Below are 22,748 nucleotides of genomic sequence, written 5' to 3'. Positions count from 1 at the left end.
TATGAGGCCACTTAGCAGAATACCGTCCCCAAGGCTGCGAACGGCGTCGAGGATCCCCTGCTCGCGCGTAGAAAGCTTGAGGACTTTGTTGGCGGTCCTGAGTCGACTCTGCCTCCACCTAGGGTCAAACCCCCATGTCCGCTCGGAGCCCAGAAAGAAGAATTTCTTCTTCCAGTCATGAATGGACGATGGGGCGCCCTGGAAGAGTAGCCGACCCGCCCGAAGGGCGACGTAGAGCCACTCTCCATCTCCCGGGTTCGACTTCAACATAAAAAGTCGCCAGAAAATGTTCACGGAGGTCGGAATCCCGTACGCCAAACACAGCGACAGGAAACCGATGATCGTCCTCCAGGCGTTCGGAGCAAGTTGCGCCGGGACCAACTGGTACTCCGTAAGCAACTCGTTCACGAACCCGTGAAAGGGAAACCGTAGGCCGGCCCAGAGTGCCTCCAGGTACACTCCGATCCGGCCTACCGGAGGATTCGTTACTCGATCCCCCAATCTGGCGGGCTCCAAACGGAACCCTCGTCGAGGAAAAAACCACTCCTCGACCATCTCGACCTCCAACTCACTCATGGTGGACTCGACGTCGCTCGGACCGAGACCCATTAGGAAAAAGAGGAAAGGATTCCGGGAGGATGAAAAAAAGGGGGACCTGTGAAGTTCGCCGGAGATTGGTAACTTCGGACTGAGAAGCTGAAGGAAGAAGACAATAAGAAGGTAGCTGGAGGCCAGGCGGGGGTTTATATAGATTCCTCCAACGGCCCAGATCAGCAAGAAAAAATGCTGCTCCCCGTTCAGATCATGACGCGTGTTGGCTCGAGAGCCGGAGCGCCGCATTAAATGCAAGTTGGCGCTTCGAACGCAGAAGCGCCTCGTCGGATCGTGTGGCCCTATCATGAGCCCACGACGCGAAGACGCTTCGAGAAAGGCACCCTAATAATGAGACGTTTCGGGAAAGAAGAGACGCCGCCCATTAAAAGCGCCTTGAAGCGCGCGATAATTCGAAATTTCCCTAACTCATGATGGCCCAACTAAAACTACTTCCCGCGCTTGAGCTGGTGGCCAGCTTGAGCTCGGAAGTCGGGGGGTAGTGTTGGGGAAAACCCAAGTCGCACCAGTCCGGAGGCGCTCGCCTAGGGAGCGCCGACCAGAGAGCGCCAACCAGAGGGCGCCCGACCCGGAAGGCGCCCGATCAGGGGGCCCCAACCTCGCAACACGGGAAAACCCAGGTGGCGCCCGACCAGAAAGGCTCCCGACCAGGAAGCGTCAGACCAGGAGATGCCGACTAGAACGCGCCGACCTCGCGACGCTCGAGTCAAAGGCACCCCACTGAGCAACTGGCTTGGCTCGGCACCTGGCCAGGTGCCGAGCCCTAAAGATGCCTTGTCTAAATATTCGACCCCAGCCTAACCCCTTAGAGAGAATCTGACAACCAGATATCCGACTCCACTGTACTCTGCTACCGTCGTCAAGCCATTAAGGCACGTAACCTCCGCAGGCCTCTGGCACACCCGATCATTAATGTGTGTGATCCCTGCGGGCCTCCAGTGCACTCAACCATTAATGAACACGGCTCAAGATGATCTCCGGATCGCTGGACCATCAAAGCGTATGGCTCTCCCTGATCACCGGTTCACTCAGCAATTAATGCACTTGCTATCTACGAACCCCAAGCCCACTACGGCCGGTGGTTGAACCACTCCAACAGGTCCGATCAACCATGACAATTCGCTGGCTCCGGTCTGATCCGGCCTCGTTCTCCACAACGCCATTAATGAGCATGATCGTGCCCAATTATCACGAAGAAAACAATTTCCCCTGTCACCTCCCAGGTAATATAATATCCTTCTATAAAAGGGAACCGGGGGGAAAGGGGACAGACAAGAACAAACATTCTCCTCTTTTATTCCACTCATATACTAGCCCCCTCTGACTTAAGCATCGGAGGGCCGGCGCCGGAGACCCCGGCCACCGGCTTCTTGCAGGACTCTCCAGGAGGACGCCACCAGCTGACGCGCCGCCGCCCACCGTTCCAGCAGCGGAGCTCCTCCCCTCTCAGCCGACGGTCGTCCCCGGGTCCAATTTCCAGCAACAGGAATTGTTTACAATGTTATGCTTGCTTGTTAGAAGCAGGAAAGAAGATGAAATCTCTATATATTGTATTCCTCTTTACAAAAATATAGGCATTAATATAGTCTAATAATGTAGCTAGAAAGGAAAGATGGAGTAAATACCGGTTATATTTGGACTAGTACAATAACAATGCTAACACACCAGTACTAGGAAAAGGTGCAATTGTGCAGGGACTACAACCTTTTTGGGACTTTCACAGGGTTTGAATCATGAAGTTCCTCAGAATTTCAGAATGTAGGTTGAAGTGTTTTAAGTTGTTGGATTTTCTACATGAATATCTTTCTAAAAATTTAAATTTGCATGAATACTCTCTTAAAATTTATATTTATTTTTGTACCCTCATAAAACACTGTTTTTGCATAAATACTCATAATATAACGATTCTTTGAATATCATTAATAAAAATCATATTTATTTTAATTAAAAATAAAATAAAATTTTGAAATTATTTTTTGGTCCTCCATCGTAATCGTTTTAGATATTTCTTGTTGCACATCTATCCATTGAGGGTATTGTAGCCATATTTGAAATCGTTAATTTTTTAACGGCATTAGATGGTGTGGGTATACATGCAAAAATAAGGATAAAAAAAGAGTAGAATAGCAAAACAAGTGTTTTATGAAGATATACATACAAATATCAATTTTGAGTGAATATTTATATAAAATTTGACATTTAAAAAAATAGTCATGCAAAAAATTCTAAATTGTCCGTCTGTAGCAAAACTAAAAGAAGCAAATCAAGCATTTCACCATCACTGAACAATGGTAGATCAAAATTATATCAAATAAACTTTGACACCTAACAGTTTATGAGGGGCTTGAAAGGAATTCATTCACTTAACAAAGGTTGGTTTTTGGAAGGGTTAAAGGCACAGGGTGATCCAAGCTTGAAGAATGGAAGCTTTTCCTACAATTTGAACGTGACCAAATAGAAAAATTTCTTATGGCAATAAATGTTTTCTTTATTCATAGAAATGACGTGCGGTATTAACCCCCTCCCAACTCTGAAAAAAATAGATTTTTCGGGGTGTACAGATTAGGCCTCTGCTGACCTGAGGCCCATGGTGCATTATTGATTTAAAATTCTCCTGAACTGACTGGGGTGGCCTCGTCTTATAAGAACATTATAAATAATTAAGTTAGAGCAAGTTGTCATGCTTGCAAGGCTTCGCCCTTCTCATCTACATTCTGAGAGGCCTTGTTCTGCAAGTTGGCCTCATGCTGTTCCAAATACTCCTTGCTGTTCATCTCTGTTAATCTACAAGACAACAGTAGCAATGAATAATTTGGAGCCCATTTTAAGAAAAAGGGTAAATAACATTACAATTTTTTCTTATATGGAAAAACAAAAATGCATTGTAAAACCTGAGAGAATATAAAAGGGAATGGAACAAAAATGGACAACCCCTTCAACATTTGCTACTTGCTTCATAACTATTAGATTTTTTAAATTTTGTTAGTCAAATGCAGAATGTTCGAGCTGATCACCAAATCTTTGTATCCAAAATTTGGATTAATTTTCTTTTCTTTAGCAGGTCTGCATAGTCAGATATATAAGATGGTTGAGCCATACCTACTAATTGTGCGGTCCTTAGCAAATCCAAGTTCATTGTCCACACAAAGATCAATATCATCCCTTTTCTGCGACCTAGAAGAAGTTCTTGGAGATATCTTTTGGGCATCAGCCACAGTCGCAATTTTTTCAAATAATTCAACTGGAGATGCCTCGGCTGTACATAACAATCTAGCCCTGTTCTCATACATCACCTGTAAAAAAGCACAAGAATATCATATTAAAGTTGTTTCCCCAGCAAAATATTGCATGCAAAAGGCCTGTATTAATGATGAACAGCTGAAAACAAGCATTACTGTCTAGATGAATATCACACTTTTATTAAACTTGGTTTCAATCGAATTGCACAAGACAAGAACAGTAAGGATTTTCAACAGCAACTGACGCCATCATATTGGTGAATATTTTAAGAATATTATGAAATGGGTGAAATAATACAATACAGTCAACATTGCCTGGTCTACATGACATCCACATAAACCAAATAAAATATCAATCCAAAATGCAGAATATGCAGGTTAAATTTCCAGTTTGTAGTATGTCAAATATCAATCCCACATCCTCATGGTTGCAAGTAGTTTTGTCATTTAACCTACCAGTTAAAACCCAACAAGAAGAGCTAACAAATCCATTTAACAGATGAACAATCAGCTTCTTAACTTCATAATCAAAATAGCATATATACTAGAAAATGCAAAAAGCAATACTACCCAGGGCTTAGTCCAGCAGTTTGGCAACCTCCATGCATGGAAGTCCAGGTTTAAGTTCAGTGAAGTGCGTCACGGTTTCTCAGTTGTCTGGTTGAAGGATTTAGTGGTTGAAACGTGGGCAAAAGATGGATTTGACAACAGACTCTGCCTGAATACAGGATCAAGGAAATGATGGAGCTAAAAATGAAGAAAGGCATCATTGAGGAGAGGATGAAGCTCAAGACAAAGCGATGGAGACCATAATTCCGATCTAGTAACATGAACGTATCTTCTTGTGTCCTTCTAACCCACACAACTTCGATTTTTATCACATATGAAGATTTTAAGACACCAAAAATAATTATCCTCCCTAATAATCTCCATCTAGGCAAAAATGCTTCCTCCACCTTAGAGTACATGCCTAGATGATTTCCAAACAAACTTATGAGCTTCATCACATCTTCCAAACATGCTCAACTTCCATATTGTAAATATCACCATATACTTGCGTCAGCATGCAACATTCCTAATATTTAGTAGATGACCTTTTAGCATTGTGTGATGCACAACATACACTTTTTGAACCTATAAATCCTTCAAATTCATTGTTTGGTGCCTGAGGTTTCCCTAGCCATAAAACCCCTGCATTCAAGATGCCGTTAGTCTTCACCACCAACAAAGATGACAGAATCTCCTATGTTTCGTTATAACAAAGCATCCTAATTCTAGCTTTCATACTAATATGATGTGGATTTTATGCCTTCGACTGAAAATTTCACATTTCCCAAAAGAAATGCAAATAATTGAATATGTACAAGGAAAAGAGAAAAGCAAATAGCAACATGCAAAGGCATCTCTCTTTATGCACTCGCCAAGGATTCAAGTCCAAGCATTTACGCACTAAAAAAAAAAAATCAGCAAAAGAAATTTGATGAAAAATCATAAGTGGAATCAAATGCTAGGGCTGTCAACGGGCCGAGCTGCTCGGGCTTGGCTCAGGCTCGGCTCGGTAAAAGCCCGGCTCGAGCTCGGCTCGTTAGTCAAACGAGCTCGAGCCCGAGCCCAAAATGAGCCCCGTTTAAATTTGAGCCCAAACCCGAGCTCGAGCTCGAGCAGCTCACGAGCCCAAACGAGCCTAAATGAGGGCTATCTATGTTAACACATTTGCCAAAATATCCCTTATGAAATACCAAACTACCCTCCCAAATCCCAAGGAGAATATGGGCGACCAGTCCGAGATGGGAACAGTTGACGCGGAGGACCTTCCCAAGGCCCGTTTAAATCCTTTCTTCTCGAGTTCTCGGTTTCTCCAGAACCTTCCCAAGAATCCCAACCCCTCCTTTCTTCTCGCCTCTCGGTTTCTTCTCCGTTCTCCTCGCCGGCTTGCCCCCAAGCCCACCTTTCGGTTTCTTCTCCGTTCTCAAAAGCCGATGCCCCCCTCCCCTCCAAGAAGCTCCGCCGCCTCCTCCTCTCGGTTCGCCTCTTGGTTTCTTCTCCGAGAAGCTCCGCCGCCTCCTCCTCTCCTTTCTGGCCTTCTCCGCCCCCGATGCCGCTGCCCCCGGCGGGGGAGGCAACAAGCACCGAGGCTTCCCCCAGATTTCACTCCCTCCCCCGCGGCCGTGCCGGCGGCCGCGCCCGTGCCGGCGGTGCTCGCGGCCGCCCCCTTCTTTCTTCTCTTCTTCTTCTTTTCTTTTCTTTCTTTCCTTCGTTCTTCTCTCCTCCGACGAACGATGGGGATGGGGACGGGGCGGGCCCGGGCAAACGAGCCTTACGAGCCCGAGCCCAATACAAGGCTCAGTACCGAGCCCGAGCCCGAGCCCAAGCCTGATATTTTATAGAACGAGCCGAGCCGAGCCCGCGGAGGCTCGGCTCGTTAACAGCCCTATCAAATGCCAATATTTACCCACTCCTTTTGAAGAAATTACCTTCAGATTTTATTTGATTAGAATAATATATACTTGAGTAACCATGATAACTGGCTTAAAAAATTATTTCACATTATAGAAATCAATCAAACATAAGTAATCCTGTCATGCCTAACAATGAATTGTTTGCTGAAAAAGAAGATTATAAGCATCCAATGTTCTTGAGGGAAGAGAAATGATTGAATCAAATAAGAAACCAATCATCTCAGAAAGTCTCTAATCCCAAAAAATTATTTAAACATTTCTTGCCAGAAAAGATACAAAGATATCTTGAAAGGATCATTTTAGGGGAAAAATCCTAGTATTTTTGTTTTTATTTAGACTTTCATCAAAAAGAATTTGACACATATATTAGTCGATTATGGCTTTAAAATCATTATAAGACATTGAAACTATTTTAACTAGCAGGGAATTTATTTAATGAGCATGAAACTAAAACCAATGAACTATTTCAGAAATATATAACAGACAAGGTTGCACATAGGGTGTCATAAGCACAATGCAAGAATTCATCCATCAGGCAGAACAATAGAGCAGTTCTAGAGATTAAATATTATGAGTTCAACAGGACAGCAATTGATCCATTGGGGGATTTAAATACCACAAATTCGATGGATAAGTCAAATCATCAAGCCTTAACTCCTGGGGATAGTTCATCACTTCATCTACTTGTACATACAAAAAAAATGTGTTGATAATTGAGATAAAGATGGAGAGAGAGAGACTTTAGAAGATCGTATAGATTCAACATGTAAAATACTAGCTTTATAATGCACAATCGCCAAACTTCAAAGGAAGATCGTATCAAGACGCACATCAACTAAGGTGACAAACCGATAAGCTGCAGTCCGGTTATGGAGCGCGAACTTTGGCACTCCTTCCAATGCCAGTGTATGAAATTTTTCTGCATAGTGATGATGCTATTCATTAGAACAAATGGCAGCTCATGTTAACTTAAAGAAACAGAACACCAAATATGGCTTCTAAAGAAATATGATTTCTTTTAATTTATGTGCAAAATGGATTAAGACAACTCACTAAACAATCCAAAATAATCAGCTGCCCCCAAAGGTCTGTCACAAAGATCTTCAAAGGGAAAATATGCACATCCATTAGCTCCCAGTGGGACCTGAAAAGAAAAGCTCAAATTTATTGCCTTTGTCCTGCAATGCAATAGGAAGACCTAAATTATTATGAACTTAAAGGAAAAGACCTGCAATTGTCTTCCCATAACAACTTCCCACAACTTGTGGGCCAGGTATTTCCTGCCCGATTAACTCATAGAACTTCTGTTTAAGAAGTTCAGAGTACACCTTTCCAACAAAATAAAAACCCTCCCCAGCCTGCATCGAGATAAGAAAATTTGTTAGGCAAAGGCATAAATGTAAGCATTGAAATGAACTGCAAGCACGCTACAGATATAAGAGGGAAAAGATGTAAATTTACCGAACCCAATTTTCTATAATCTGTTGAAGAGCCAATTTCATGCACTACACACCTTTCCTGCATTAGCAGTTACCCAGATTCATCAGCAGACCTTTCAAACCAATGGCAGACAAAATTCTAAAAAGGGATAAATTAGATCCAAATATTGCACCTTCAAGGTTTCAATGAAGGGCAAAAATAGATCCCTCTGTAAACCACCTTCATAAAGCTGATCTGGAGCACGATTTGAAGTAGAAACAAGAACCTAAAATACAATGTGCCCCACACAGAAAATAGAAAAGAGCAAGAAGACAAGGTCAACATAAGTTTTAAGCATTAAATTGAAAAATATACTGTGAAGAGATAGAAAACTGCCAATTTTGAAACTAAAAAGGCCAGCTACATACAACGCCTTTGGCGAACAAATGCCGAAAAAGACGATTCAGTATCAAAGCATCAGCAACATCAGTCACCTATAATTACATGTTCCCAATCATTAGAGCAAGAAAGCAACATTACAAAAACCCAAAATCATACAATGTACACAGAAATAAGGACCTACCCCTGTATTTTTTTACGTACCATGAATTCATCAAGACATAATAGAATTGACTCATCTGATATCTCTCCTGCAACAACTTCAAGTGGATCTGCTACCCCATTATGCATCTGCAAAAATACATTATTACAGGCCAGGAATGTAGAAGTGCATTAGGGAAAACTAATAAGCAGTGAAAAAGATTCAACTAATAATATCTGGAGGAAAAAATGCACATTCACAGCCTTAATCAATGATCACTAAAGGGTATCTTAAAGCTGAAGATACCTGTAGGCGACTATGTACACTCAGCATGAAATCATGAAAATGGATTCTTTTCTTCCTCCAGTTACATGGCCTGCCCCAAGAACAAGATCATTTTAAACAAAACGATCTAAGAAGCAAAAAGGAACCAGAAATAGTGATTAAAAAAAAAAAGAAATTAGTGCTATTACTGCTATGGTATCTTGCAATTTACATGGCACTTAGATACATTGGTGCCAGCTTTCCTATCATAAAAGACTATTAAAGGACTTGATTAAATGAGTATATGTTTGGAATCTTACAGAATGTATTTCGTAACATAAATTTCAGAAGTTAAATCGAAGCTGCATATTTCACAACCATAAATCTGGAGGTTTCTTACAAGCTCTCTGCCAACATTATAGCATCTACTCTTTCAATCATGGGTAACTATCCCATGGATATGTTGAAGCATGCACAGGAATGGCAAGAAGGACAAGAAATGCAGGACCCCAAGTAAACAATCACTAAAATGAGCTCACTCTTATTCAGCCTAAAAACTAATAAAGGAAAGATCTGGTTACCAAACAAATGAAATTAAAAGAAAAACTCTGATGGATGTGATTTCTCTTGGTTCCTGAAATTCAGAACTTTCTATGCTCTTTGCAATCAAATTATCCTTAACCTCATAGCACACATGTATTTGGAAACAGCACTTATACAAGAACTCAGTATTTTGTCATGTCTTCAAGTTAAAATATAAACTTGCCATTAGAATTCAATACAAAAAAAAAAAGATTTCAAATCAAGAAATCAATGCAATGATGAATAATAAGTCTACGCACATATTTAAAATGTGAAAGACCTGAAGGATGTGGCTTTTCTAAATAAATATTCCAAGCATGCACTAGAATACCACCAACTACTTGATGATACAATTGAACTAAGATAAAATCTTTAAGATCACCAATTACATGGCCCAGAAAGAAAAAGAGAACACCAATAAACATTATCTTACTGTGATCTTAGTAATGTTCAAAAGTATTTTTTTTTCTTCATAAATAGTCTCTCTAAAGCTTCATTGATTCAGAACACTAAGACATGAATGTTAAAATGGGTACCCCGAAATACCTAATATGCATCTCCATTTTAAACTTACAATTGATCATAAAAACAAATCCATAAGCATCGTCTTTCCAGTGCCTACTCCTCCGTAAAGGTAAAGGCCTTTGACTGGTGAATATGAAGACTGGGGAATGAGACGTGACATAACCACCTCCTCCTGAAAAACAATGATATAGAACAATGACTACAAATCTTGGATGATGGATAGAAAGAGAAAAAAATCAATTGTTCAGGCAATAAATACATCTGCAAAATTGGGATGTACTCTAGGAAATACCAATAAGCTTTCTTGCATGCATAAATTACCTCCCGTTTTTCTCAGGATGCTTTGTATCTATCCAACTGACAGCTACCTTCATGCTCAATCAGCTGTTCATAAAGTCTTTGCAGCATTCTAAGGGTGCCTACCTGAAATCATAATTTAGGAAATCAAAATGGGAGGATGACCTGGAGCATAAATAACCAAAAACACAACAAAAAGCATCAGTTAATCTTAATATTTAACACCTGGCAACTGTCGCCATCAACTAGCTCCCCTGATGTCGTTCTCCTTTCATACTCCAGCAGAGGACCAGCTCTCCAACATCTGTAGCAGATAACACCGACAGCAACAACAATGACAATGTCAAAACAGATGGATCCCATTAGTGAGCCAAAATCAAAAATAGGATGCAATAATCAGAGCATGCAATTCCTACTAGTCCAAGGATCAAGTACATAAATGAAGCTGAAAAACTCAAACTGCTTAAAACTATTACACACAGTGCACCAGGAAAGGTTGTGCTCTCATCCGAATTCCCAAAGGTAAATGCTTCTTCCAACATGATAAATTTACAATAAAGAGAGAGGGTGTTAGAAGAAAACCTCCAGTTGCTTCATTTGCTACAGTGGTCGACAGAGCCCGCAGGAGGACCAAAGACTGGTTCAAATATCTACCGATTTCTTTATCGCAAGAAGGTTTGATCAAAGAAAAAGCAGCTGGATTACACCAAATCGGAACTTTCTCATTTTCTCCCAAACCATTCAACGAAAGCACTCCTCCACGAAGCTGAGATAAATACCGAACTTGTCGAAGAGATCGCGGCTAATGCTCTCATCTTCACCAACAGCAAATGTATCAATCAGAAGCTAACCTACCTAAAACACCCAACAAAAGGAAAAAAAAGGTAAGAAAATTACCAATCAAGCACCTAAAACACCCAACTAGAAAGAAAAAATTTCACCTTTTTGGACAAAGGCCAGGATGCGATCAGATAAAAGCATACAAAGACCGATGCGAGCATTGAATAAAAACATCAAAACTAAGAAGTTATTATAGAAAAGATGCAGATAATTTCGGAATTAAATCATAAAACAATTTTTTACCCGCAAAAAACAAATCCAAGAAATTCAGAACTTTTACATAAAATTCAAGTCAAGGAAAGAAAAAAGACAGCCGTTTTACAATCACCGGTTCCAACATAACCTCGATCCCGCCCATTCGATCCAAAACTCAGAATTTCCCACAAAATATTCGAAATTAACAGACTCCGACACAGCTCCAAAAAACAAAAAGAAAGCAAAAAAAAAAAAGTCAGGTTGCTCTCGATCATTAAATTGAACAAAATAAAAGCAACAAAAAGGAGGAATATGCCACCGGAATCAAGAGAAATCGAGTCAACCAATCTCCAGCGGCTCGAAAAAGACCCCACCAATTAACCCAAACGGAATCGAAGGATCCTCCGACCCCCCTCCACCGATTCTAGACACCAGCAACACCCCAATCCTAACCCTAAATTCTAGCCGACGATTTTCAGAACACCAATGGAGTTCTCCGACTCCAGCGGAGGCAACCGGCTTTTTATCCGCAGGCACGCCATTAATTGGCTTCCTCCTTTTTTTAGCTTCCAACTCTCCGTCTCCGACTTAAAAACCGGAACAGGATGTCCTTTTATCAGCAGAACGGAGTGGGGGCCACCTCGCACTACACCTGGCGCGGGATGGGCCCCACAGTTAGACGTCGCGAGGGTTGTGGGGGAGCCGCCTACGGCTCCGTTCGTTTACGCAGGCCGAGGTGAACGCGATGCCGCACAGAGACCATCATACGGTTGGAATGAGTTTTCTTTTTTTTTATGGGGTCCCAAACTTTTGGGATTTGCACGCGCCAGTTGGCGCGGCTTTCGAGCGACGCGTGACGCATACGTGCCTTAGTGGTGCGGCCGGTTTCCTTGCGCGTGGGAATTCCGTTGCCGGGTTTTATTACGTGGCGAGATTTGATTCGTTGAGATTCTGGTCGGATAGTCTGCGCGGAGACTGGGTCGGGTCTGGCTCGGAGTACGGTCCAGGCAAAGAGGCCTCTTTAGGCTCTTTAGGCTCGGAATACTGATAAATCTGTGGTGGTCCATAGAGGGCGAATGAATTTGGGCCCTGTTTGGGTCACTGAAATTTATTTTTTGATCAAAATATTTTTTATAAAAATACTTTTTAAAAATATAATATCAAAAAAATGGTTTAAGTATACTTGATTAATCATAAAAAGATAGATATATTTCAAAGTGGCTTGTATTTGAACGAGCACCTATTTTACTGAAAAAAATTATGAAATATTTATTATATTCATTAAAAAAGATATCTTGATGGTTTAAAATATTTTTTTAAAAAATTTTAATTTTTAATGATGAAAAAATAGTTTTTTCATATTTTTATGATTTTTTTTCATAAAATTTTATTTTTATGATCTTTTGAAAACTCAAATTAAATAAAAAATTATTTTTTATTGACTATATTTTGCCTTTTTATTTTTCTGCTAACCAAACGGTCCTCCGATAGGAGTTGATGGGAATAGGCAAGTAGAGGTGATTTGAGCCCTACCTTGGACCTCTTGTTGTGTGTGGCCGATATGCTTGTGGGTTGCTCTTTCAAAAAAAATTGTTTGTGGACTTGTGACTCATGCCATCCTTTGTCTGTTAAACTATTCAATCATTTATTCCAGTGACCAAGCTTCTCACTTTCTATATTTTAGAGTGGGTTCCAGATCCTGTTCTCCGTATGGGCCAGGATGATGATTAAGAAATTCTTGCTCACTGGAAAAATCTGTTCCAAATTCATTGAACAGGAAGTTCTCTATGAATTTGCATGACTAATTTCCCCCTTCTATTATAAATAAAAACTAATAATTAAATAATTTTCATTCAAAAAATCCTAAGATTCATATATGTTAATTTAATCGATCAAATAATTTATTGCAACTCTCTTTGTCTTGAATTATAATTCAATATTTGTGTCGAAATTTGGATGTGCGTATAATTCATAATATATCTAACAAATTGTGTCTTAAAGCACCTTGATACGATTTAAATATTTGACACTTTCAAACATAAGAAAGAAACAATAGACCACAGTTCAATATAAACATGTAAGCATAGCATATAAAGGTTCAAAGTGAATAGTTAATATATCTACCATGTATGTTTTACTATTACACTAATCGGTTGAAAAAAAAAACTTTATGATGCCCCAATTCATGGACACATATGGAAAGTTGGTATAATATTAAAGTTTGTCATGACAACCAATTCCAACCTTGAGCAATGAGTGGACAAGAGAGCACATGTCAATATTATGAATTGGCTTTTGAAATTTATGCCTTGGCCAAGCTCTTTTGACTGCTCCAATCTAAGATTGCCATCCAGAAAAGAAGGAAGTGGATAAGATCAAGAATTTAAACAGAAGTCACCATCAGAAAAAGCTTACAATTCATCATGCTATCTAAAGCAAACCAGAGCAGCATTGGATGGACACCAACATTTTAGATACGGTCCCCTCCTTAAGCAACATTAGCCTACAATTAAAGGTTGCAAATAGGCTAGGTTAACCCATAACCCGACCCGATCCAATCTGACCCGTTTTGGAGGACTCGTGGAGCTAGGTTGGGTTCTAAAATTAGATCCATTTTATCGGGTCAGAGTTTACTGAATTAAGACCCGACCCAATTCGATCTAAACCATTTTAAAATTTGGATAATTTTAAATTTTTAATCCTGTGACCCGACCCGACCCGACTTGAATTCTATAAAATTGTTTAGGCCCGCGGGCTGCAGCCCGTAAGGGTGCAAAACACAAGTTCTGAAGGCATGGATGGGTTGACCCGAACCAGATTCAACTGGATCCGAATGATCCGTTAGGTCAAAAATTGGTAGCTATAGACCCGACACGACCCGATTCAATCTATTTGCACCTCTACCTACAATGCCCGTCAAAATTTCCTCATCAAATTATGGTATAGAAGAAGACCATGCTGTCTGAATCTTATCATCAATATTGGCATTATGGTTAACCAGATACCAAAATTTAGGGTTTCATGCTTGCAAAACTCAATTGATCAGGATTAGACAAATCATGGAACACTCATCAAAATTGTTCGGAGCAAGAGAACGATAAGGGCAGCACATGAATCGTCTTTTCCCGTGTATAAGTTGAGAGCATGCGAGTCCACCATATGCACTTGACTCAAAAAGTCAAAAGCAACCTTTTATATTATTTGTTATCACAAATACTCAAATTACTATACCTTAAAACTGATTAAGATTAATATATTATTACTTTCTTGCACATATTAGATACTATTATATAAATTTATGAACGACGAACAGATGTGAGAGATTTTATGCACAAAACAAAATATGGGGGACTATCTCTTCCCTCCCCATGGAGAAGTCCAATGTGTTTGGCTCATGCTAAGCCATTCGTAGATCCAATTGCTCTAACATCTACTTTCTAGAATGAGTGTGCATTGCTAAGAAAAACAAAATTAATATCCAAGATCTATCCAGCAAATAACCAACGTGGGATTAAACACACGCCCATGACGGATCCTCACATATTTTCACCGTTCAAGCCCTGACGTCCTCGTCAGGTTAAGGGTTCAAATCTATTCAATCTAATTACAAACACCACGATCGGTCTATGGTCAGCTCCAATAGATCCGTGCTGCAGTATCCCCCAGCTCACATAGGTTATGGCTAGATCCACTCTGATACTATTTGTAACAATCCCAAGACCTCATCCAAAAATGGCGAGCTAGAAGAGATTATTTGGATTTTTTGATCCTGTATAAGTACCCAAGATCTAACCCAGTGAATAACCGATGTGGGACTAAACATACGTCAGTACGGACCCTCACATGTTGAATACTTAAAAAAAATCCTACTTTTTTTTATAAAAAAGTATATTCATAGGTGGCAACAGGTTCAAATCGGACTTCTCAACTATACCATTCCTCGATATCCTCTAATCCTCTTCCACTTTGATGCTCATCAACCAATCTAAATTTAAAATATATAATCGTGCCAATCACGTGTGTAATTTGAATCCAAATTATAATTTATGTAAATAAGTTAATATTTCATCCTGGGATGAAACAAATCCGGTCTTCACCCTGGTATGCATCGTGGATGTGCCCGAGAAGTGGGCCCCGCCTTTGTCGCGATTAAATGATAAAAAAAAACTAAAAATGCTGTCCACTGTATGTCGGTTATACCATAGGATACGGAGACGAGGTGCACACCTAACATGCACCTGCGTTGCACGTGCTGCAGAACCACGAGTTTCGTCGGAGTTTTTGTCCATGAAGGCATGAGCTTTGATTCCATGGGACCCACTGGGGCATTATCAGTTAAGATTTCCCAGCCGCGACGTAGAAATTTTGACTCTTTTATATGGACCCTCGAGGAGTGTGCGTCTTCTCTGGATGTTCTAGTCTAGGGTGAAGGCACCAGATTGTTCTGGTAGTCCGAGTCTTAATCGCGAGTTCAGAATTTAGGTAATATGTGTTTCACCATGGTCATTTTTTATGGTTAAAATGGAATGTACGTCCACCTAAGCTGGATTTAGTGGCAGTAGTTTGGGAGTACTACTTTATCGCGTTGATTGGAGAACGAAACAAGAGAAAGACCCACTGCTTTGGAATCTACTTTTTTTTTTCTTTCTAATCTTTGTTCTTTTATGAATTCTACAGGTATGTTTAGCTTTGATTGGCTTATGATTTCACTTGATTAAGAGAACAAATATGTGGGTGGCTTGGCATTTACTCTCTTATTGTAAGTTCAACCCCGTGACTTGCAGAACATGTAACATATAAAATGTAATAACATTATAATATACAAACCATATTGCAATTAGATAAATTACAGGGAATATGATTATAATATGCAGCTTGAGTACAACTAAGAAAGGCCAACTAGGAAATATACTGGGGAAATGACTAATTTAAATCTGAAGTAGAATAATTGATCCACAAGGATCATCCAATCTGCTATTAACCATTCTGATCATTATGGATGGATCTCGATAAAGTTTGAAAACCAAATCTACTATATTTGAAGCTGAATAATGCGTCAAACTTATGAAGATTTTAACTTAGTTACATAATATTTGATTTAGAAGTATTTTTTTGAATCAAGTAACTTTATAAAACATAATACTAATCTCCAAAGATTCGCCGCACTTAGCGATTAGAGATAAATTCTATCGTTTATGTCTTAAAACGGGTTGTCAAAAAAAAAACTTTTTAGGAAAATAGTTAACTAGACATATATCTCGATCTAGAAAGAATTAAATAAAGTGCCTCAAAACAAAATCAAGTAGAAGTCAAAACCTACTTTTTGTATAATTTTAAATTTTATAATTATTTTTATTAGTCATGTCTTTCTTGCAAAAATTGTAATTTCTATTAACTAGAAGAAGAAGAATTCGACCTAAATGGACCTCGTTAGTATAAATAAAGAACTTTTGTAACTTATTTTTTTTAATATCATTAATAAAATTAAGAGGTGATACATACTTACTTTGCTAATTTTCTTATTAGAAATAAGATATTTCGAGTTGAGTAGCTTAAAAAAAAATTATTTTTCTCTAGTCGGAATCATAAACAAAGATTACTAGCTCTCAACTTGATTCTATAAGATCATTTGGGCAAGACAATTCATCCCGTGAAAGAATTAGTATGCCTAGTCATGGAGTGTAACCATTTTGCGGTTAAAATATTGTCGAATATAACTGAAATTAAAACCAGTATAATTTAGGATAGAATATATATTTTCTTTTGCAAGTACTGTAGTTTGAAAAATAATGAAAAATGTATAAGCATGTACTGAACTGAAAAAAGACTAGAGTTTTGCTACAATAGAATGTATTTGATGCATGTATTCTGTACAGGTATATGGATGTATCTCTTATTGTTATACATTAAATCAATGACCATCAAGTGAAATATACGATGCCAATCACAAATTATTACTTCATAGTGTCCTGTAATTAGATGATGAATATAACAAACAAATTTTTAAAGTAAAAAACATCTTGAAGTAGTTCCTCTCGTGCAGAAAAAAAAAGCTAGTTCTGCATGTCATAATTTCTTTAATTCATTAAACGTAAATTTGAGTTTGTAACTTTTATCTTTCCCATATAAAGTTAGTAGTGTTGTTTATGCCAATCGACACTTATTGATTATATTAAAGGCAAGTTGAAGGCCTAATTCACAAACTGCATGAAGTGACTAGAAAATCATTGGAGAAGAATGGTGGAATCTGTACTATCTACTTTCCTCTTGCCATGTTGAGGTGCTTTGGCATGTATTAATCAAATGGGACTCGGTGTTGAAAATTTCCAAAAGGATGCTTGAAGCGGACAATCTTAATTTTATGGCAATATAATACTAATCTTAATTCTATTTTATTAATCTTGATTTGTTGGCTAATATTTGGTGCGACAATCATAGTGCCTGACCATAGCTGATCAACGATGTAATTCTTCTCCTTCTACTTCGTCTTACTCTTCTTTTTTTTGGGTACGATGAGATGCGGTTCTTCACATAGTAATTCAGGTTCGCGACATTGCAGCGCCTTGTGTTTTTGAGTTTACATCGAGCATATGTTATCTAACACAGCTACAATGCTTTTCTACATCTTAGGTCAGGAGAAAAGATATTATGCATAGCGTAACATGCCATTATATGCACCTTAATATTATGGCTGTCCATGTTACATGTAATGGTAACCAAGAGGTTATATTTTGTGGATTATTATTTTACCTATTGTTTTATTGATATTATTTCTTTATTTTTTTTTGGGCCTTTTCTTCTCTTTTCATTTTTTTGATTAAAGATTTTTTGGAGTGTAGATTTTACATTTTATTTTCCAAGATCTTAAAACTGTAACACCTGGTTAAAATTGAACAGCCGAAGCAACACTAAAGCTTAGGCCGAATAGAACTTAGAGGTCCAAAGCCCTGCTCCAGAGGCCTGAATTGCCTTCCACGTAGGCCCATCTTGAAACAACACTTCCAAAGACATCTATTAGAAGCTGTGGCATCTATTAATACGTGTATTGTGTCTGGATAAAATGAATGCATAAATGGATTAAACATTTAACCTAGTTCACACTAATGAAGCTGTGGACTTTATTAATGCACCAACATCTATGAGAAGGATCCCAAGACAATAGGCTATATCCTTTCTCTAAAACCGCCCAACCCCTAAATCATGGTATAGAATTTGGACCCAAATTTTTGATGCAGTTAACAATAAACCTTACCCAGTTAGGTAAAACTAGGATTTAGAGTTTATGAATATAGCTAATTTAATTAGACTTGGGTCTATTAGGAAAGGAAAAAAAAAAAAATTATTTAATAAAGCCTTATATATTCTCAGACAGGGTTGTTCTACTTCAGTACTCCCATGTGGGAGTCCCTGCCATTGTAATTCACTAGTGTTAATGTACGGCAGGATTTAAATTGAATAACAAAAAAAAAAAGTAAGAAGGTCGAGATAAGCAAAAGCTACAGTTGTATGATCATATGATGCGTTAGATGATCCACAAAATATCAATAAGTTTGTTTGAGTATCTTAGATACAAAAGTTATTTCTTGTTGCAAAAAATGGAATTAAAATTAATATTTTTTTTTTATGCATAAACAATTTTAGAATGATATTAGAGGTTAAAAAAAAAATGAATACGTCGCAGTTAGCTCCTACATACCTAATAATAACGATGACGATGATAATAACATCTATGACATACATGCTCAACTCTGGGGATGGAGACTCCAATTTTATTATGATATCATGTTCTTTGTAATTCAACCAAAATTATTTCTAAGTAATGGAATCTAAATGATTGCAGCATGAAAGAGTCTCCCACGTTTTCTCTAAGATTTTTTTTAAAAAAAAAAACAAAGGATAAAAATTTACTGGGCCTTACTTTCAGATCCAATCTCATATTGCTCAGGGGAAATCAGGCCCATTTCACTTCGCAAGGGAGACCAACAGGGGCCTTGCTGAAGCACCTCCATGCACAAATAGAGTAAGTTTTAGCAGAATTTGACGTGACCAATACTTTGCAGGCTAAAACCAGCCCAAGGTGTTGGCTGAGAGGGAGAGAGATGGAGCTTGGAGGTGATTGGCCAAGCTGCCACCCCCTCCTTGGTGAAATCCGAGCCACGCTGCCGTCCTTGGTGAAATCCGAGAGGAGAAGTTTTGGATAGAGAGAGAGGGGAAAGGGGTAGAAGAAGAGAGAGAGAGGTTTCCGGTGGTTATCAACAACCGGTCGCCACTCAGGAGAGAGAAACAAGTAGAGCAAGAGAAAGAGAGGGTGTGGGCGGCGTCGACGGTGCCGATGATGGTGGTTGCCAGTGGTGAAGGAGGACGTACATGGGAGGGGAGAACAAATAGATATAATAAAATTTTGAGAAAATAAATAGTCAAAAAAATCTTACAAATTCTTTGTTTATTAATACATAGATAAAGAGTAAAATATAATAAATATCTTTTGAAATAAGTCTGGATCTGAAACTTGTAAGAACCTATACAAACGTATGTTTAGTTCCATATTGCTCATTCATTGGATAGATCTTGAGTACTTATATAGAATCAATGAACTTATTTAATAGGCGTAATTGATCACTGGTACATTTATTGACCGGTCTTAACATTTAATCTCTGTTGACTGGTTGTTTAACAATCAGTCCAGCCATATTTCAATACTTTATTATGAGACAAAAAATGCCCTCAAAGAATATTTTAATTCCTATTGCTTTATCTTCCATTCCCACCGGAGAAGAGAAAAAAAAGGGTTGGGCCCGCACGGCCGGCGCCGGCCACGGCCTGACCCTCCCGAGCCTCCTATCGCGGCCGCGCCGTCGGAAATACCCCACCCCAGCAGCCTTCCGAGCCCCCTCGCTTTCCTGCGGCGCCGAGAATACCCCGCCCTTGCCCCACGGTGGGGAGGCGTCGAAGAAGAGGAAGAAGGGCTGCCGTGGCGTCTGCAGCTGTCGCCGGCCACGACCTACCCTTCTCTCGTGTCCGCCGTGGCCCAACCCCTTTCCGGCGCTGCGGCCTCGCGGGAGGAGAAGATTCTCCGCGGGCCATCTACGGCTGCCGCGGCTGCTGCAGGCGCCGCGGCCGGCTGGCGGCGGTGGCTTGGCCCCTTCTCGTGGGCCCCCTCCATGTCCGCCATGGCCCGGTCCTCTTCCGACGCCGGCAACGTTGCGGGAGGAGAAGAAAGAAGAAGAAGGGAAAAAGAGAAGAAAAAAAAAAGAAAAAGAAAAGAAAGAAGAAGAAAAGGAAAAAAATAGAAAATAGAAAAGAAGAAAAAAAAAGAAAGAAAGGGAAATAAATAAATAAATACATGCATATATATATATATATATATATTATATATATATATATATAAATGAACTAAAGGAAGAAAAAAAGGAAAGAAGGAAAGAAAAAAGAAGAGAAGGAAGAAAAAGAAGAAAAGAAAAAAAAGAAGAAAAAGGAAAGAAAAAGGAAGAAAAGGAAAGAAAAAGAAGAAAAAGGAAAGAAAAAGAAGAGAAGGAAAGAAAAAGAAGAAAAAAAAAGAAAAAGGAAAGAAAAAGAAGAAAAAGAAAAAAAAAGAAGAAAAAGGAAAGAAAAAGGAGAAAAAGAAAGAAAAAGGAAAGAAAAAGGAAGGAAAAAAAAAAGAAAAAAGGAAGAAAAAGAAAAAAAAGAAAAGAAAAAAAAGGAGAAGAAAAAGCAAAGAAAAAGAAGAGAAGGAAAGAAAAAGAAGAAAAGGAAAGGAAAGAAAAGGAAGAGAAAGAAAGAAAAAGAAGAACAAAAAAGAAGAAAAAGGAAGAAAAAGGAAGAAAAAGAAAGAAAAAGAAGAAAAAGGAAAGAAAAGAAAAAAAGAAAAGAAAAAAAAGGAGAAGAAAAAGGAAAGAAAAAGAAGAGAAGGAAAGAAAAAGAAGAAACGAAAGAAGAAAAAAAGAAAATAATGAGTAAGTGGTAGTTAGGGTTAGTAAAGTTTGGTACACAGGTAATATAGTATAGCACACATTTAAGTAAGCTTGGCATACAATTAATCAATGTTTTAACACTTAATATAGTCTGGCACAGTTTTCTATTTTGTGCACACAGTTTACTATTCCCTGCACATAGATATAGTTTTTGAGGATGATAGTGTTATTTTGATGATTAACAAGCAATTATCTAGAGTATGTTATAAGTTAAATTGATACTTCATTTATAAGACTATTACTCTCAGAATATTTGTATAAATTGATATAGATACATTTCATTGTTTATTTGAATGAATCTAACCTTGAGATGCAGCAAAGTGTGGATTGAGTCGACCCAAAGGATGATTGGGTCGACCCCAGCACATCAAGAAATCATTTGGCACACTTCTGCATAAATGGCATAGATGAACAGTGAGTTGGGTCGACCCAAGGAAAGCATGAGTCGACCCAAACATCAAGATCCTCAAAACAAGACAGAACAATGGTTCTCTGGATTCACTGAGAGGGTCGACCCAAGAAGTAGTTGAGTCGACCCAAGCTTGAGTCGACCCCAAACCCTGAGAGGGTCGACCCAAAGGCAAGACAGAAAAGAAGACAGAAAATGGTTCTCTGGAATTACTGAGAGGGTCGACCCAAGAAGAAGTTGAGTCGACCCAAGTGAACTTTGAGTCGACCCAAAAGAATGGTTGGGTCGACCCAAGGGAAGGAAGGCTGAATTTCAAGTTTCTGTGTTTTCTGAGAGAATCGACCCAAGGAATGTTTGAGTCGACCCAAGGACAGGTTGAGCCGACCCCAAACACGGGCTGAAGCATAACGGCTAGTTCTGCAGATGTACTTTTTATCCTTCCCAAAGTCAGTAACAGCTAGTTTTTTGAATTCTAACGCATTGGGGCTTGTTCAATGGATGTAGGAGACTATTTAAAGTGGCACTATTCATCAGATAGAACAACCTTTTTGAAAGCAATATCAAAGAGTACACAAGAAAACAAAAGTGCCCTAATCTTCTTCATCCAAGTGCTTCATTCAAGAATCAAAAAAGGGGTTCAGCAGATTCAAAGAGTCATCAAGAGCTCCATCCTCCCTTGTAGAGTGAAGCATCCTTGACAAAGAAGAGAGAAGCCACTTCAAAGCGATAAATATTTTCTATACTCTTCTTTGTAGTTTATATTGTTTCATTTGCTCATTTAGGAGTTTAAATCTTCTTTCTTTATTTGTTAAACAACTTGTAAAGGTTGGTTGGTGAGCCCGGAAAACCAACGGAGTAGGTTGATTGGTGAACCCGGAAAACCAATTGTAAAGGTTCGTTGGTGAGCCCGTAAAACCAACAAAGGTTTTTGGTGAACCCGGAAAACCAAAGTGTAAAGGTTCGTTGGTGAGCCCGTAAAACCAACAAAGGTTTTTGGATTGTGAGCCCGGAAAACAATCCAACTGTAATCCGCGAGATTATAGTGAATTCCCAAGGGGTCGCTTGGGGAGTGGACGTAGGTGCTAAGGAGAGCACCGAACCACTATACTTTGTGTTGTTTGTGTTGTGATTTGCTTTAGCTTACTAACCATCCATTTGACTTGAGTAAGATAGTTTAAATTTAAAAGAAACCAATTCACCCTCCCTCTTGGCTTGTCACCTTGGGCAACAAGTGGTATCAGAGCGAGGTGCTCTAATAGTACTCATTGATCTCACAATCAAGAGTTAAAGATCATGACAACCCAAGTGGGATGTTCTATGAGTGAGGGGCAATCCACAAATAGACCACCTCTATTTAATGGCACAAACTACACATATTGGAAAGCTAGAATGAGG

At 39.1% G+C, this 22,748-nt stretch overlaps 1 protein-coding gene across 1 annotated transcript; it reads right to left on the bottom strand.

The window, feature by feature from the left end:
• Positions 1-3,059: 3,059 nt before the first annotated feature.
• Positions 3,060-20,145, bottom strand: LOC103707182 (AFG1-like ATPase). The gene is given in 16 exon segments (XM_039129898.1): positions 3,060-3,396; positions 3,712-3,905; positions 7,141-7,229; positions 7,364-7,454; positions 7,539-7,565; positions 7,567-7,668; positions 7,772-7,828; positions 7,923-8,015; positions 8,158-8,223; positions 8,333-8,419; positions 8,577-8,646; positions 9,691-9,704; positions 9,706-9,813; positions 9,963-10,064; positions 10,164-10,242; positions 19,979-20,145. Coding segments are annotated over 16 exon segments (1,452 nt in total). The 3' UTR covers positions 3,060-3,290.
• Positions 20,146-22,748: the final 2,603 nt, after the last annotated feature.

This window comes from Phoenix dactylifera, chromosome 1, assembly GCF_009389715.1.
Source record: "Phoenix dactylifera cultivar Barhee BC4 chromosome 1, palm_55x_up_171113_PBpolish2nd_filt_p, whole genome shotgun sequence".
In the NCBI taxonomy this organism is placed as follows: domain Eukaryota; kingdom Viridiplantae; phylum Streptophyta; class Magnoliopsida; order Arecales; family Arecaceae; genus Phoenix; species Phoenix dactylifera.
The sequence above is the reverse complement of the archived record's forward strand: the minus strand, read 5'-3'. Positions and strand labels throughout refer to the sequence as shown.